Here is a 13,909-nt window from a genome sequence, read left to right on the forward strand (position 1 = left end):
ACTGAGATAAAACCAAGACTTTTAAAGGTAGAGACCAAAACAAGACCAAAACCTCTGAGGGTTGAGACTAAGACAAGACCAAGACTTTTAAAGGTAGAGACAGAGACAAGACCAAAACCTCTGAGGGTTGAGACTGAGACAAGACGGAGATGTTTATAGGTTGAGACCAAAACAAGACCAAGACCTCTGAGGGTTAAGACCAAGACAAGACCAAGACTTTTAAAGGTAGAGACCAAGACAAGACCAAAACCTCTGAGGGTTAAGACCAAGACAAGACCAAGACTTTTAAAGGTAGAGACCAAGACAAGACCAAAACTTTTGAGGGTTGAGACCAAGACAAGACCAAAACCTCTGAGGGTTGAGACCAAGACAAGACTGAGACTTTTAAAGGTAGAGACCAAGACAAGACCAAGACCTCTGAGGGTTGAGACCAAGACAAGACCAAGACTTTTATAGGTAGAGACCGAAACAAGACCAAAACCTCTGAGGGTTGAGACCGAAACAAGACCAAAACCTCTGAGGGTTAAGACCAAGACAAGACCGAGACGTTTATAGGTAGAGACCGAAACAAGATCAAAACCTCTGAGGGTTGAGACCAAGACAAGACCGAGACGTTTATAGGTAGAGACCAAGACAAGACCAAGACCTCTGAGGGTCCTGAGACAGAGACAAGACCAAGACCACAGCCCATCGAGACCAAATTAAGACCATCGTTTGTCATTTTCTACATTTATTTGTCTTTTACAGTTACTTTATACACATTTATATCCATGTTTTTATAAATCTGTCTCCATTTTATCTGATTAATGTTCATTTAGACTTAAAATAAACCAAGCAAACTGCACTTAAACACTCTGTGCCCCTTTTTTTGATCACTTCTTTAATTTTGCTTCCACTGGAACTTTCCAGAAAACAACTTCAAAGTGAATCAAGTGGTTTTTTTAAGTTCATACCATTTAACATTTACAGTTATCTTATTGGTTTTGCAGAGATGATTAACAGCCTCTGCACATTTACCAGCCATAATGAAATATGATCAAACTTGAAGAGTGTCAAACCTCGAGTCCGAGACAAGACCAAGACCAAGCGCCATCAAGACCAAGACAAGAACGAGTCCAAATGTGCTCGAGTCCGAGACAAGACCGAGACCAAGTGCCATCAAGACCGAGACAAGACCGAGACCAAGTGCCATCAAGACCGAGACAAGACCGAGACCAAGTGCCATCAAGACCGAGACAAGACCGAGACCAAGTGCCATCAAGACCGAGACAAGACCGAGACCAAGCGCCATCAAGACCGAGACAAGAACGAGTCCAAATGTGCTCGAGTCCGAGACAAGACCGAGACCAAGTGCCATCAAGACCAAGACAAGACCGAGACCAAGTGCCATCAAGACCGAGACAAGAATGAGTCCAAATATGCTCGAGTCTGAGACAAGACCAAGACCAAGTGCCATCAAGACCGAGACAAGACCGAGACCAAGCGCCATCAAGACCGAGACAAGACCGAGACCAAGCGCCATCAAGACCGAGACAAGACCGAGACCAAGCGCCATCAAGACTGAGACGAGACCAAGTCCAATGTGCTTGAGTCCGAGATGAGATCAAGACCATAATAAAACGGTCTCAATGCTAGTCGAGACCAAGACTGGTCTCGAGTACATCAACACTACATAAGAGTTATTGTACAGTTGTAGGGAGTATTATCTGTTACATAAGGGTGAATTATTGTACAGTTGTAGGGAGTATTATCTGTTACATTAGGGTGAGTTGTTGTACAGTTGTAGGGAGTATTATCTGTTACATTAGGGTGAGTTGTTGTACAGTTGTAGGGAGTATTATCTGTTACATTAGGGCAGTGCTTCTCAATTATTTTCTGTCATGCCCCCCCTAGGAAGAATAAAACATCTCGCGCCCCCCCGCGTGACTATAAATAGTATCATTTGTCTATAAAACTGTTATAAGTACACCTCTGCATAACACTGTATCCTTATTAACGTATAAGAGAATAAAAGTACTGAAGTAGCAGTCACAAAGCGGGATGATTGTCGGCAATATTCTGCACGTTTTCGCTGAAAAAACTCAAGCGGCTTATCAGAGTGATTGTGGTGTAATGTATTTAAGTGACGCCTTAATTTATTGGGCTTCATGCTGTCGGCTGCCAACATTTTTAGACACAGTAACACACCGGTCTTTCCTCGTCTCCCACCGTAGTCACAGTGAAGCCAAGCGCTACATACGCTTCGTCATATTTCCTCGTCTTAGCTTTCGGGAGATTTTCGTTTGTCTCTTTATCTCCGTCTCTCTCCGTCTGTCTTCTCATCCCTGTTAAATATGTTTTCATGGTGTCACTTGAGGGTCTGCTACACTTCGTGTCTACACTTCATACTCAAACTCTGTGCTGTGTGCAAAGCGCGCATGCTCAGTGCAAACAAAACTCCTACACCACCGAGCGAATGCTCCCTGCGCACACTCTGCCAATGAGAGCGCCACTGCCCCCTAATGTAGTGGAAGTGCAATTGCACTTTATTCTAGGACAGTAAAAAAAAAATCTAAATAAAAAAATAAAAAAGCATGTTCCCCGAGGTCAAACGCGCCCCCCTTGACGGAGCCTCGCGCCCCCCCAGGGGGGCCCGCCCCACTATTTGAGAAGCACTGCATTAGGGTGAGTTATTGTACAGTTGTAGGGAGTATTACGTATGTTTTATTCGAGTTTAAAGGGCCAATTTTTGTCCATTTTCTGATCTATGTTATAAAGTCGTTTCCTCATCGCAAACAGACCCGGAATTGTGTTTTGTTTTGCTTCATTCACAAACAAACCCCTGTATATTTAGACTTCTAGTTCTTCTCTCAAACAGGAAAACGCTCTGTTCCACCTTGTGATGTCACGTGGTAAATACAAGAAGTGCTAAATTGTGTTTTTAAAATCCACACACTTTCACTAGAATCATTTGGATGATTTCAGCTCTGGAATTGCAAAACTGTACTGAATAAAGAGTGAAAAAGGAGCTGTAAACTTGAAAACTACAGCTTCATGACATCACAAGGTGGAACAGAGCATTTTGGAGATGTAAACAGACTAATAATAAAGTTTTTACTTAAATGTGTGTGAATGAAACAAAACACAACTCCAGGTCTGTTTGTGATAAGATAACAACATTCTAACACGGCATAAAGTTCACAGGAGTTAATTTTTCGTTATACAGGACCTTTAAAGTTTTAATACGCAACTTTTCTGGTGAAGACTCTGTCCCCATGGAGATGTTATTGCTTTGCTGGGAATCTTTAATAATTGACATTAATGTTAACGTAGCATTTACTTTGTTTAAAGTGTTTTTATTGCTCAGAAATACCTTGAAAATATATCCTTACTCTTCTGACTATGAATTGGCTCGCCTCTCCACAGTCCTGACCTGTAACTTGGCACCACCTGCTTGTATTCATACTTAAGGGTGTGCAAAAATATTGAAATATCGAAATACTGTATCGTTAAATGGGATGATGCAGTATCGATATCGTGGGCGGCTGTATCGATATATCGTCAAGAGTAATTTTTTTTAATATTTTACTAAATTTTTTTATTACAGAGCTACACTTTTGTTGTTTTTTTGAAGGGAGGAGTTTTTTTATGTGACACATTTGATATTTTCACTGTTTTGAGGATTAAAATGTTTGTTTTTTATATGAACTTTGCACAAGAAGTGGTTTAACAAAGACAGTCAAGAGCTTTATTTTTTATCAAACCGTATCGAATCGATTTAAAATATATTGTATCGAATCGAAAGCTCACTGTATCGAGATATGTATCGTATCGGCAGCTTCTTAATGATACCATGACACCCTATTCATACTGATAGAAAAGTTTAATGAACAACAAGGAACTCCACCAGAAAAGTTACGCAGTGCACCTTTAATCAAAAAATAATTTAAGTCGCAATTTTCCGGTGGACGGTCCGTCAAACGCTTTTCCCCGTGGAGATTTATTATTATTGCTTTGTCTGGAATGTTTCACAGTATGGCATTATAAACCTTTCTATCTTCACGGAGACCAAACCGGACCAAGTTACGGGTCAGATCTGTGGAGAGGCGACGCCGCTCCCAGTCAGAATGTCTGTTTTTCTAGGTATTTTTGAGCTATAAAACTATTTGTAATTGAATAAATGCAAGGTAGAGCTGTTTAATGTCATACTGTGGAACATTCCAGGCAAGAGCAATGACGTATCCATGGAAACAAGCAGGTGATGGACCCCCAAATTACACCTCACTTTCCAGTTACCAACTTGGAGATGTTCTTGCTTTCCATAGAATGTTCCATGGTTCCGTTTGTGTTTCTGTCGCTCAAAAATACGATTATTCTTTCTGTGAATGGGGACGCCTCTCCACAGATCTGACCTGTAATGGAGCGTAGAGCTGTAACCTGCTTATCTAGGTTCAATCTATACCGTGGAACATTCTAGACAAAGTATTTCCAAAGTATATCCATGACGACAAGCAGCTGACGGACCCTCCAGTAAAAAAATTACCACTGAACTCAAAAGCACCTTTCAAAGTCTTTTCGAAAACATGTCCATAGCTCGATTTCGCGCAATTATGTCTTATTAACTCAACTCAGCAGCTCCAAATCTGAATCATTTTAATCAATTCCCTCCAATCTGACTCAAATATCAGCAATAGTCTCGTCCGTCTTGCCCCAAACATCACTCCCACTGCCAGAAACCTCGGCGTCACTTTTGACTCTCAACTCAACTTCTTAGCAAGATTCATCGGCCAGTTTCGTTCGCTCGACGGTAGACGGGTACTTTTTTTATTCAACCAGTCGCTGCTGTTTGGTCGTGACGTATGTAACGCACCAAATCCCGTAGGAAGAAGGACAATAACATCTTTACCCTTCATAAAATTCACCAATCATTCTCTTCGTTCCGGCTTTAAATCGTTAATCTCGGGAACTGTCGCCAACGCAGAATATCTGTTTTCGTCTACATCAATCTCGACGCTTTGTTTACTGTTGTACTGTTTTACAAAATGGACCCAGACAGGTGCTTGAATTTGACGTCATGGCTTCACCGATCTTCGCTGATTGGCTGATGTGCGGTCTACAACTTCCAGGGTTCTAGAGTATTCCGATTCCTGACCTAGTCGCTGGAGAGAAATGAAATTGAGCTGAGGCACCTGGTTGTCAAGTTCCACCTTCACATCAAAAAAAGTCACCCAAATTTCTCCACCTCTGCACAAGTTGCAAAATCAAAACTCTTCTCTCCTTCCCTGATCTTGAAAAAGTCGTCCACACGCTCATCTTCGCCGGTCTCTAGACTTTCGCAACTCCCGTGTCTCCGGCCTCGACTCCAAATCCATCTCCCGCCTCCAGCTGGTTCAGACTCGCCCGTTTTAAGAGACATCAACACGTTTCCCGTTTTACTTCCCTTAGAATGGATTTTAAGATTTTACTCATCACTTTTAAAGCTCGTTTAGGTCTCGCACCAAGTTACATTTCAGAACTTTTAACCCCTTACGAGCCTTAGATTCTCAGGTAGGTCCCTTTAGCTGTTCCGAAGTCCTGAAGTCCAAGCTCCGGACGAAGGACGATGGAGCCTTTTCAATCCAGAACGACTTGCCTGAGGAGATAAGGCTCGCACCATCAGTAACATCGTTTAAATCACTTCTTAAGACTGACTTTTATCATTTTATTGGCTTTCCTTTAACTGGTTTCATCTCAATTTTATCCCGTATTTATTACCTGGTCCCCGAAGGTTTGACCAGGTTTTGTATTCACCCTGTGTCTGTCCACCTGCGATAATTCTGCCATTTACGGACCGATTGTCACCAAACTTGGTAAGTGGGTCAAGCCCCTGTGCCCGATGCCGCAAAAAAAGTTTGGTGACGATCCGAGGTCATTTGAGGTCACACGGGTCAATTGAAAGGTCACGGCGTTATAAAGGATCTGCAATTTCGTCGATTTCTGAACCATCTGCGGGCGAAAATGTTCACCCAATCATCACGCAAGTTGGCACACAAATAACCGGGGCACACTGGATGTTACAGGTTGAAACCGGTAAAGGTCACTTGAAGGTCAAGGTCAACCAAGGTCAAATATGTGTTTTTGGTCATAACTCCACGAAGGATGGAGCTCGAGCAACGGGAGTGTCTCAAAATCTCAGAAAAATTGTGATCTCTTTATAATTCTTTAAAGTATTAAAGTATCGCAGTATCACAGTATTACAGTATTACAATATTACAGTATTACAGTATCACAGTATCAAAGTATCACAGTATTACAGTATTACAATATTACAGTATCACAGTATCATAGTTTTACAGTATCACAGTATCACAGTTTTACAGTATTACAGTATCACAGTATCACAGTATCACAGTATCACAGTTTTACAGTATTACAGTATCACAGTATCACAGTATCACAGTATCACAGTATTAAAGTATCACAGTATCATAGTATTACAAGTATCACAGTATTACAGTATTACAGTATCACAGTATCACAGTATTAAAGTATCACAGTATCACAGTATCACAGTATTACAGTATTACAGTATCACAGTATTAAAGTATCACAGTATTAAAGTATTACAGTATCACAGTATTACAGTATCACAGTATTAAAGTATCAAAGTATCATAGTTTTACAAGTATCACAGTATTACAGTATTACAGTATCACAGTATCACAGTATCATAGTTTTACAGTATTACAGTATCATAGTATTACAGTATCACAGTATTACAGTATCACAGTATTACAGTATTACAGTATCATAGTATTTACAGTATCACAGTATTACAGTATTACAGTATCACAGTATTACAGTATCACAGTATTAAAGTATCACACAGTATTACAGTATCACAGTATTACAGTATCACAGTATCACAGTATTACAGTATCACAGTATTTAACAGTGTATCACAGTAGTATCAGTATTATTTACAAGTATTACAGTATCACAGTATCACAGTATTACAGTATCACAGTATCACAGTATCACAGTATCACAGTATTACAGTATCACAGTATTACAGTATCACAATTGTATAGTCAAATATGAATAGTTTTCCAGATAATCACTCCTTATAACAGTTCCTTTCTCTTTCAGTGTAGCCGTTAAAATTCTAATTGGAACGAAAATAATTAGCATTTCTTGTTTTTCTGGTGACACACGACACACTGATCTACAGTCACACAACTAACCCAGACGTTCTCATGTGCGACCAGTATCACACAAATGTTCACGGGCCTGTACAGATACACACATTGCGTCGTGGATATAACGATCATGTAATACGAACTGGGCTCTTCATAAGCTGATTCTGTGGTGACGAACTGACCCCACCGACGCCTCATGGGGACCAGGTTGATATCTTTGATCACATTTCAGAACTTTTAACGCCGTACGAGCCTCCTGCGGCCTTAGATCCTCAGACAGGTCCCTGAGTCTGTCCCAAAGTCCCAAAGTCCAGGCTCCAGATGAAGGTGATCGAGCTTTTTTAGTCCGGGCTTCTCGACTTTGGAACGACCTGCCTGAGGAGATAAACCTCGCACCATCAGTATCATGTTTTAAACCACTTCTTAAGACTCTTTTATCGTTTTATTGACCTTCTTTTAACTGGTTTTAGCTCGATTTTATCCCGTATTTATTACCTGGTCCCTGAAGGTTTGATGAACTGCCCCCACCGATGCCTCATGGGGGACCAGGCTGCTCTCTTTGGTTACATTTCAGAACTTTTAACTCCGTACGAACCTCCTGCAGACTTAGATCCTCAGGCAGGTCCCTTCGACTGTTCCAAAGTCCCAAAATCCAGGCTCCGGACGAAAGCTGATGGACCCTTTTCAATCTGGGCACCTCGTCTTTGGAACAGCCTGCCTGAGGAGATAAGACTCGCACCATCAGTATCATGTTTTAAACCACTTCTTAAGACTCTTTTATCGTTTTATTGACCTTCTTTTAACTGATTTTAGCTCGATTTTATCCCGTATTTATTACCTGGTCCCCGAAGGTTTGATGAACTGCCCCCACCGATGCCTCATGGGGGACCAGGTTGCTCTCTCTGATTACATGTCAGAACTTTTAACTCCGTACGAGCCTCCTGCAGACTTTAGGTGTTCCAAAGTCCCAAAATCCCGGCTCCAAACACTGATTGAGTCCTTTTTAGTCCAGGCTTCTCGACTGCCTGAGGAGATAAGCCTCGCACCATCAGTATCATGTTTTAAACCACTTCTTAAGACTCATTTATCGTTTTATTGACCTTCCTTTAACTGATTTTAGCTCGATTTTATTCCTTATTCTATTTCTTTTTGTTTATTTATTCTAATTAATCAGATAGTTTGCGTCATTGTCTGCTTTTGTTCGCTTTCTGAATGCTGCTTTTGTGCTTTTTGTATCGTTCATCGCCGCTTTCTGAGATTTATTATTGTCGTTATTATTATTCAAACCAGTTTTCACATCAGGAACTCCCCCATTACCCCGTTGCAATGCGGTTTCAACACTCATTTGTATGCGCTTGGAGGCTTTCGCACGCATTCGAAATCGCTCCGGACTGAAAAAATACGGCAGGCCGTTCGTGGAAAAAGGTCAGCCCTTCCCTCAACTCATCCCCGGGTGGAATTAATGCCTGATAAGTGGCCCCTTTTACGCACAGACCCCTCTCCTCTCCTCAGCTTTCTTGTCTCTTTTTTCGACACTAGATGGCACTGTTCGCAAGGTTTAACGCTTCGTGTGCTTTCGGTTACATCAGAAAATGAAAAACAGATGTAAACACGGGAGCCAAATAACGTGCTCTGAAGATATGGGCCCCGCGGATATGAACTGGCAACGGGACCCCAGACCACAGGATACAGAGAAGAGCGAGTTTCCAAGTTTTCTGATGCACTTCTGGGCCTTTTGCAGAGAATAAGAAACTGAGGAAAGACTCGAAGTTGACTGTGAGGTAAGTCAGGGTTAAAGAGAAGGATGGTGGTTTGAAGAAGTATTTTGTTACTAAAGTAAAAGTACAGATACAAAGGCAAAAGATTACTCAAGTAAAAGTACAAGTATCTCATGAAAAACTCGAATTAAGTAAAAGTAGTGAGGTACTTTCAGAGACTTTTAGAAAATTAAAGCATCAAATGTTGTGATTTTGATAAAGAACTGGGATGTTAACGTGAATCAAATGTGTTAAAAATTGCTACTTAAGTAAAAGTACAGATACATGGTCAAAAGATTACTCAAGTAAACGTAAAAGTATCTCGTGAAAAAATCGAATTAAGTAAAAGTAGTGATGTACCTTTTTAAAAATGCACTTTAAGAGTAAAAGTAAACATATTTTGCAGAGATTTTTAGAAAAATTAAAGCATCAAATGTAGTGATTTGGATGGTTAACTCGAATTAAATGTGCTAAAAATACGTCTCATCTCAAAAGGTTAAAAAAAAAGTACTTTTGTAAAAGTAAAAGTATCCACATGTATGTACAAAAAAATTTACTTTACTATAAACAGCCCAGTAGTGGAAGAAGTACTCAGTCTTGTTACTAAAGTAAAAGTACAGATACAGGGGCAAAAGATTATTCAAGTTAAGGATTCTCATGAAAAGTCAAATTAAGTAAAAGTAGTGAAGTACCTGTTTAAAAATGTACTTTAAGAGTAAAAAGTAAACATATTTTGCATCAAATGTCATGATTCTGATAAAGAATTGGGACGTTAAGTCAAAGTAAATGCCATTTCAACAAGTCTCAGACCGTAAAACAAAGTATAGAAACCAGTTTTGTTACTAAAGTAAAAGTACAGGCAGGAGCAAAAGATTACTCAAGTACAAGTAAAAGTATCTTATGAAAAAATCTAATTAAGTAGCTTTTTTAAAATGCACTTTAAGAGTAAAAAAGTAAACATATTTTGCAGAATTTTTTAGAAAATTAAAGCATCAAATGTAATGATTTTGATTAACTCGAATTAAATGTGTTAAAAATACGTCTCAACCATTTCAGCGGGTCTCAAACCGTAAAAAATAAAAGTACTTTTTACTTGTCAGCCCAGATCTTAAACGTAGTGGAGTAGAAAGTACAGATACTTGCTCTCAAATGTAGTGAAGTACAAGTAAAAAGTATCCACTGTAAAATATCCTTAAGTAAGGTACAGAAACATAAAAACTGTACTTACCCTAAGTGTTTTGTATTTCATTGCCAATGTACACAGTCCAGTGGTGGAGAAGTATTCAATTTTGTGACTAAAGTAAAAGTACAGATACAGGGGCAAAATATTACTCAAGTTAAAGTATCTCATGAAAAGTCGAATTAAGTATAAGTAGTGAAGTACCTGTTTAAAAATGTAATTTAAAAAGTAAACATCTTTTGCATCAAATGTAGTGATTTTGATAAAGAATTGGGACATTAACTCAAATTAAATGTCATTTCAGCGGGTCTCAGACCATAAAAAAAGTACTTTTTAATTTTTCAGTCCAGGACTAAAACGTAGCGGAGTAGAAAGTACAGATACTTGCTCTCAAATGTAGTGGAGTACAAGTAAAAAGTAAAAGTATCCACTGTAAAATGTACAGAAACCTAAAAATGTTACTTAAATATTGTACTTTTACTTTTGTACTTCGTTACCACTGTACACAGCCCAGTGATGGAAGAAGTACTCAGTTTTGTTACTAAAGTAAAAGTACAGATAGAGGGACAAAAGATTACTCAAGTAAAAGTAGTGAAGTACCTGTTTAAAAATGTACTTTAAGAGTAAAAAGTAAACATATTTTGCATTAAATGTTGTGATTTTGATAAAGAATTGGGATGTTAACTCAAATTAAATGCGATTTCAGCAGGTCTCAAACCGTAAAACAAAAGTACTTTTTACTTTTCAGCCCAGATCTAAAATGTAGCAGAGTAGAAAGTACAGATACTTGCTCTCAAATGTAGTGAAGTACAAGTAAAAAGTATCCACTGTAAAATGTACTCAAGAAAAGTATAGAAACCTAAAAATTGTACTTAAGTATTGTACTTTTACTTTTGTACTTCATTACCACTGTACACAATCCAGTGGTGGAAGAAGTACTTGATTTTGTTACTAAAGTAAAAGTACAGATACATGGTCAAAAGATTACTCAAGTAAAAGTAAAAGTATCTCATGAAAAAATCAGATTAAGTAAAAATAGTGAAGTACCTGTTTAAAAATGTACTTTAAGAGTCAAAAGTAAACATCTTTTGCATCAAATGTAGTGATTTTGATTAAGAATTGGGACATTAACTCAAATTAAATGCCATTTCAGCGGGTCTCAGACCGTTAAATAAAAGTACTTTTTACTTTTCAGTCCAGATCTAAAACATAGTGGAGTAGAAAGTACAGATACTTGCTCTCAAATGTAGTGAAGTACAAGTAAAAAGTGTCCACTGTAAAATATCCTTAAGTAAGGTACAGAAACATAAAAATTGTACTTACCCTAAGTATTTTGTACTTCATTACCACTGTACACAGCCCAGTGGTGGAGAAGTACTCAGTTTTGTTACTAAAGTAAAAGTACAGACACAGGGGCAAAACATTACTCAAGTAAAAGTATCTCATGAAAGTAGTGAAGTACTTTTACTTTAAAAATGTAAATGTGTTTAAAAATGTACTTTAAGAGTAAAAAATAAACATATTTCACAGAGATATTTTTTGAAAATTAAATAATTTTAAGTGATTCAATAGGTTTCTTCATTTTTCTAGCTTTGATTTGCTAAAAGTTGGGATGTTAACTCAAATTAAACGTGCTAAAAATACATCTCAGCCATTTCAGCGAATCTCAAACCATGAAGAAAAGGGGCAAAAGATTACTCAAGTAAAAGTAAAAGTAGTCCTATCACATGAGAAAATCTGTTGTTGATAGACTGTTGAAGACTGGACAAAATATGACACCAGTTTTTATTGTGTTCATATAGTTTTTTTGTTTGTTTATTTGCTTTTTTTGACAGCTGCTCGATCAGAAACTCTGCTGAATCAGAAATTGCTTTTTTTAGCCTCTGTCAGTGAACAAAAAAGTTGAAACGTGCTTTGGTCCAAAGGTTCACAGCCAAAGGAACAAACTGCTTTTGTTTCCAGCTCTGAGCTCTGATGTGTCCCTCTGTCTGTCTGTCTATTGTTCAGATGTGGGTAGAGAAGCCAAAAATGTACTCGAGTAAGAGCGACCTACGATTACTTCAAACGCAAACTTCAAAGATAATGGAAAGTACTTCAAGTAAATTGTCTGGGTTTTGCATTAGTTTGATTTTTAAAGTATTTACAAGGACAAAACAGTAAATAAGAGATCTGTTTTCAAAGAACAGATCACAAAACAAGAAAAGCTTTAGACTTGCACTACTTACAATAAGAAGAGTAAAGTACAAAGTAAAAGTACTGCTACACGCCAAATGTATCACTCAAGTAGAAAAGTATTGCACCTGAAAACTACTCTGAGAAGAAGTACTGAAGTATAACTTGAGTAAATGTAAATAAGTGTAGGAAAACCTGGCCTACATCTTCCTATTTATCACTTTATTATTCTAAAAAAAAGTGGTGGATGAAGTACTTTTTTTGTGACTTAAGTAAAAGTACAGATACAGGGGTGAAAGTTTACTCAAGTAAAAGTAAAAAAAATCACATGTATAAAAGCTAAAAGTATTGTAGTAGCTGTTTAAAGATGTACTTTAAGAGTGTTTTGCAGATATGTTTTTAGAAAATTAAACCATCAAATGCACTGATTTTGATTAAAAATACAAATATTTTAAGATATTCAATTGATTTCTTAACATTTCTAGCTGTTTTTGTGTATTTCGTTTGCTCAGAATTGAAAAGTCAAATGAAATGTGTTCAAAATAAATCTCAGCCATTTCAGCAGGTCTCAAACCGTAAAGAAAACTACTTTTTACTTTTCAGTCCAGTTCTAAAATAAAATGTAGTGGAGTAGAAAGTGCAGATACTTGCTCTCATGTGTAGTGAAGCAAAAGTAAAAAGTAAAAGTATCCACTGTAAAATGTAAAGTACAGATACCTCAAAACTGTACTTAAGTATTGTGCTTTGTTATCACTGATTCCAAATAACTTGTGTCTGAAAACATTCTCTCAGCTAATGGTATAATTACAGCGGTCGGCAAGTGCAAAACACTTTTAAATTTCACAACACACATTAACAAGTTTGAAAACAAAATTACATTTAAAATATACATTAGAGCCCTGCACCCGCGGGACCTGACGCAAAACAGTGCGGCGCGGGACACATTTTGAAAGCTCACTGCAGGCGCGGGCGGGAGTGGGACCACACAACATAACAGGGGGGAGGGATGATAAACTTCAGTCCCACAAACTAAATATGAGTGTAAAGTAAAATATACAAATGATCAATGTAAGCACATCATGTATAATTTGTGCTGGATATTTTATTTGGCATTAATAAAAACATTTTAAGCAGCAGACTGTCCTCGGTCCCGTACTCTGCGCAGAGAGTCCCTGCGTCCCGTACGCCGCACAGACTGACCCACCCTTCACATAGCCGCGCGAACAGTCCCCCCCCGTGTCCTGTACGACGCGCGAACAGTCCTTCCTTCCGTACACCGCGCGAACAGTCCCCCCGTGTCCTGTACGACGCGCGAACAGTCCTTCCTTCCGTACACCGCGCGAACAGTCCCCTCGTGTCCCTTATGCCGTGCGGACAGTCCTTCCTTTCGTCTGCCGCGCGAACAGTCCTCCCGCATCCTGTACGCCGCGCAAACAGTCCCCCCGCGTCCCGTAAGCCACGCGAACAGTCCCCCACGTCCCGTAAGCCACGCGAACAGTCCCCCTACGTCCCGTACGCCACGCGAACAGTCCCCCCGCGTCCCGTAAGCCACGCGAACAGTCCCCCCACGTCCCGTAAGCCACGCAAACAGTCCCCCCGCGTCCTGTCCGCCGCGCGAACACTCCCCTGCGGTTGACGTCATC

At 39.1% G+C, this 13,909-nt stretch overlaps 2 protein-coding genes across 2 annotated transcripts in view; one reads left to right on the forward strand and one right to left on the reverse strand.

Moving 5' to 3' along the window:
* LOC110155068 (melanin-concentrating hormone receptor 1-like) overlaps positions 1-13,908 on the reverse strand; it is a 54,772-nt gene extending 40,864 nt beyond the window's left edge. Inside the window, exon 1 of the mRNA XM_055153101.1 lies at positions 13,542-13,908. Coding sequence (XP_055009076.1) covers positions 13,542-13,908 — 367 coding nt within the window. The remainder of the gene's footprint in view (positions 1-13,541) is intronic.
* Positions 8,792-13,909, forward strand: part of LOC110155075 (growth factor receptor-bound protein 2) — a 135,432-nt gene continuing 130,314 nt past the window's right edge. Inside the window, exon 1 of the mRNA XM_055152904.1 lies at positions 8,792-8,938. The gene's annotated coding sequence lies outside the window, so the exon portion shown is untranslated. The remainder of the gene's footprint in view (positions 8,939-13,909) is intronic.

This window comes from Boleophthalmus pectinirostris, unplaced genomic scaffold, assembly GCF_026225935.1.
Source record: "Boleophthalmus pectinirostris isolate CB_2022bp ecotype Guang Dong unplaced genomic scaffold, ASM2622593v1 HiC_scaffold_17, whole genome shotgun sequence".
NCBI lineage: Eukaryota > Metazoa > Chordata > Actinopteri > Gobiiformes > Gobiidae > Boleophthalmus > Boleophthalmus pectinirostris.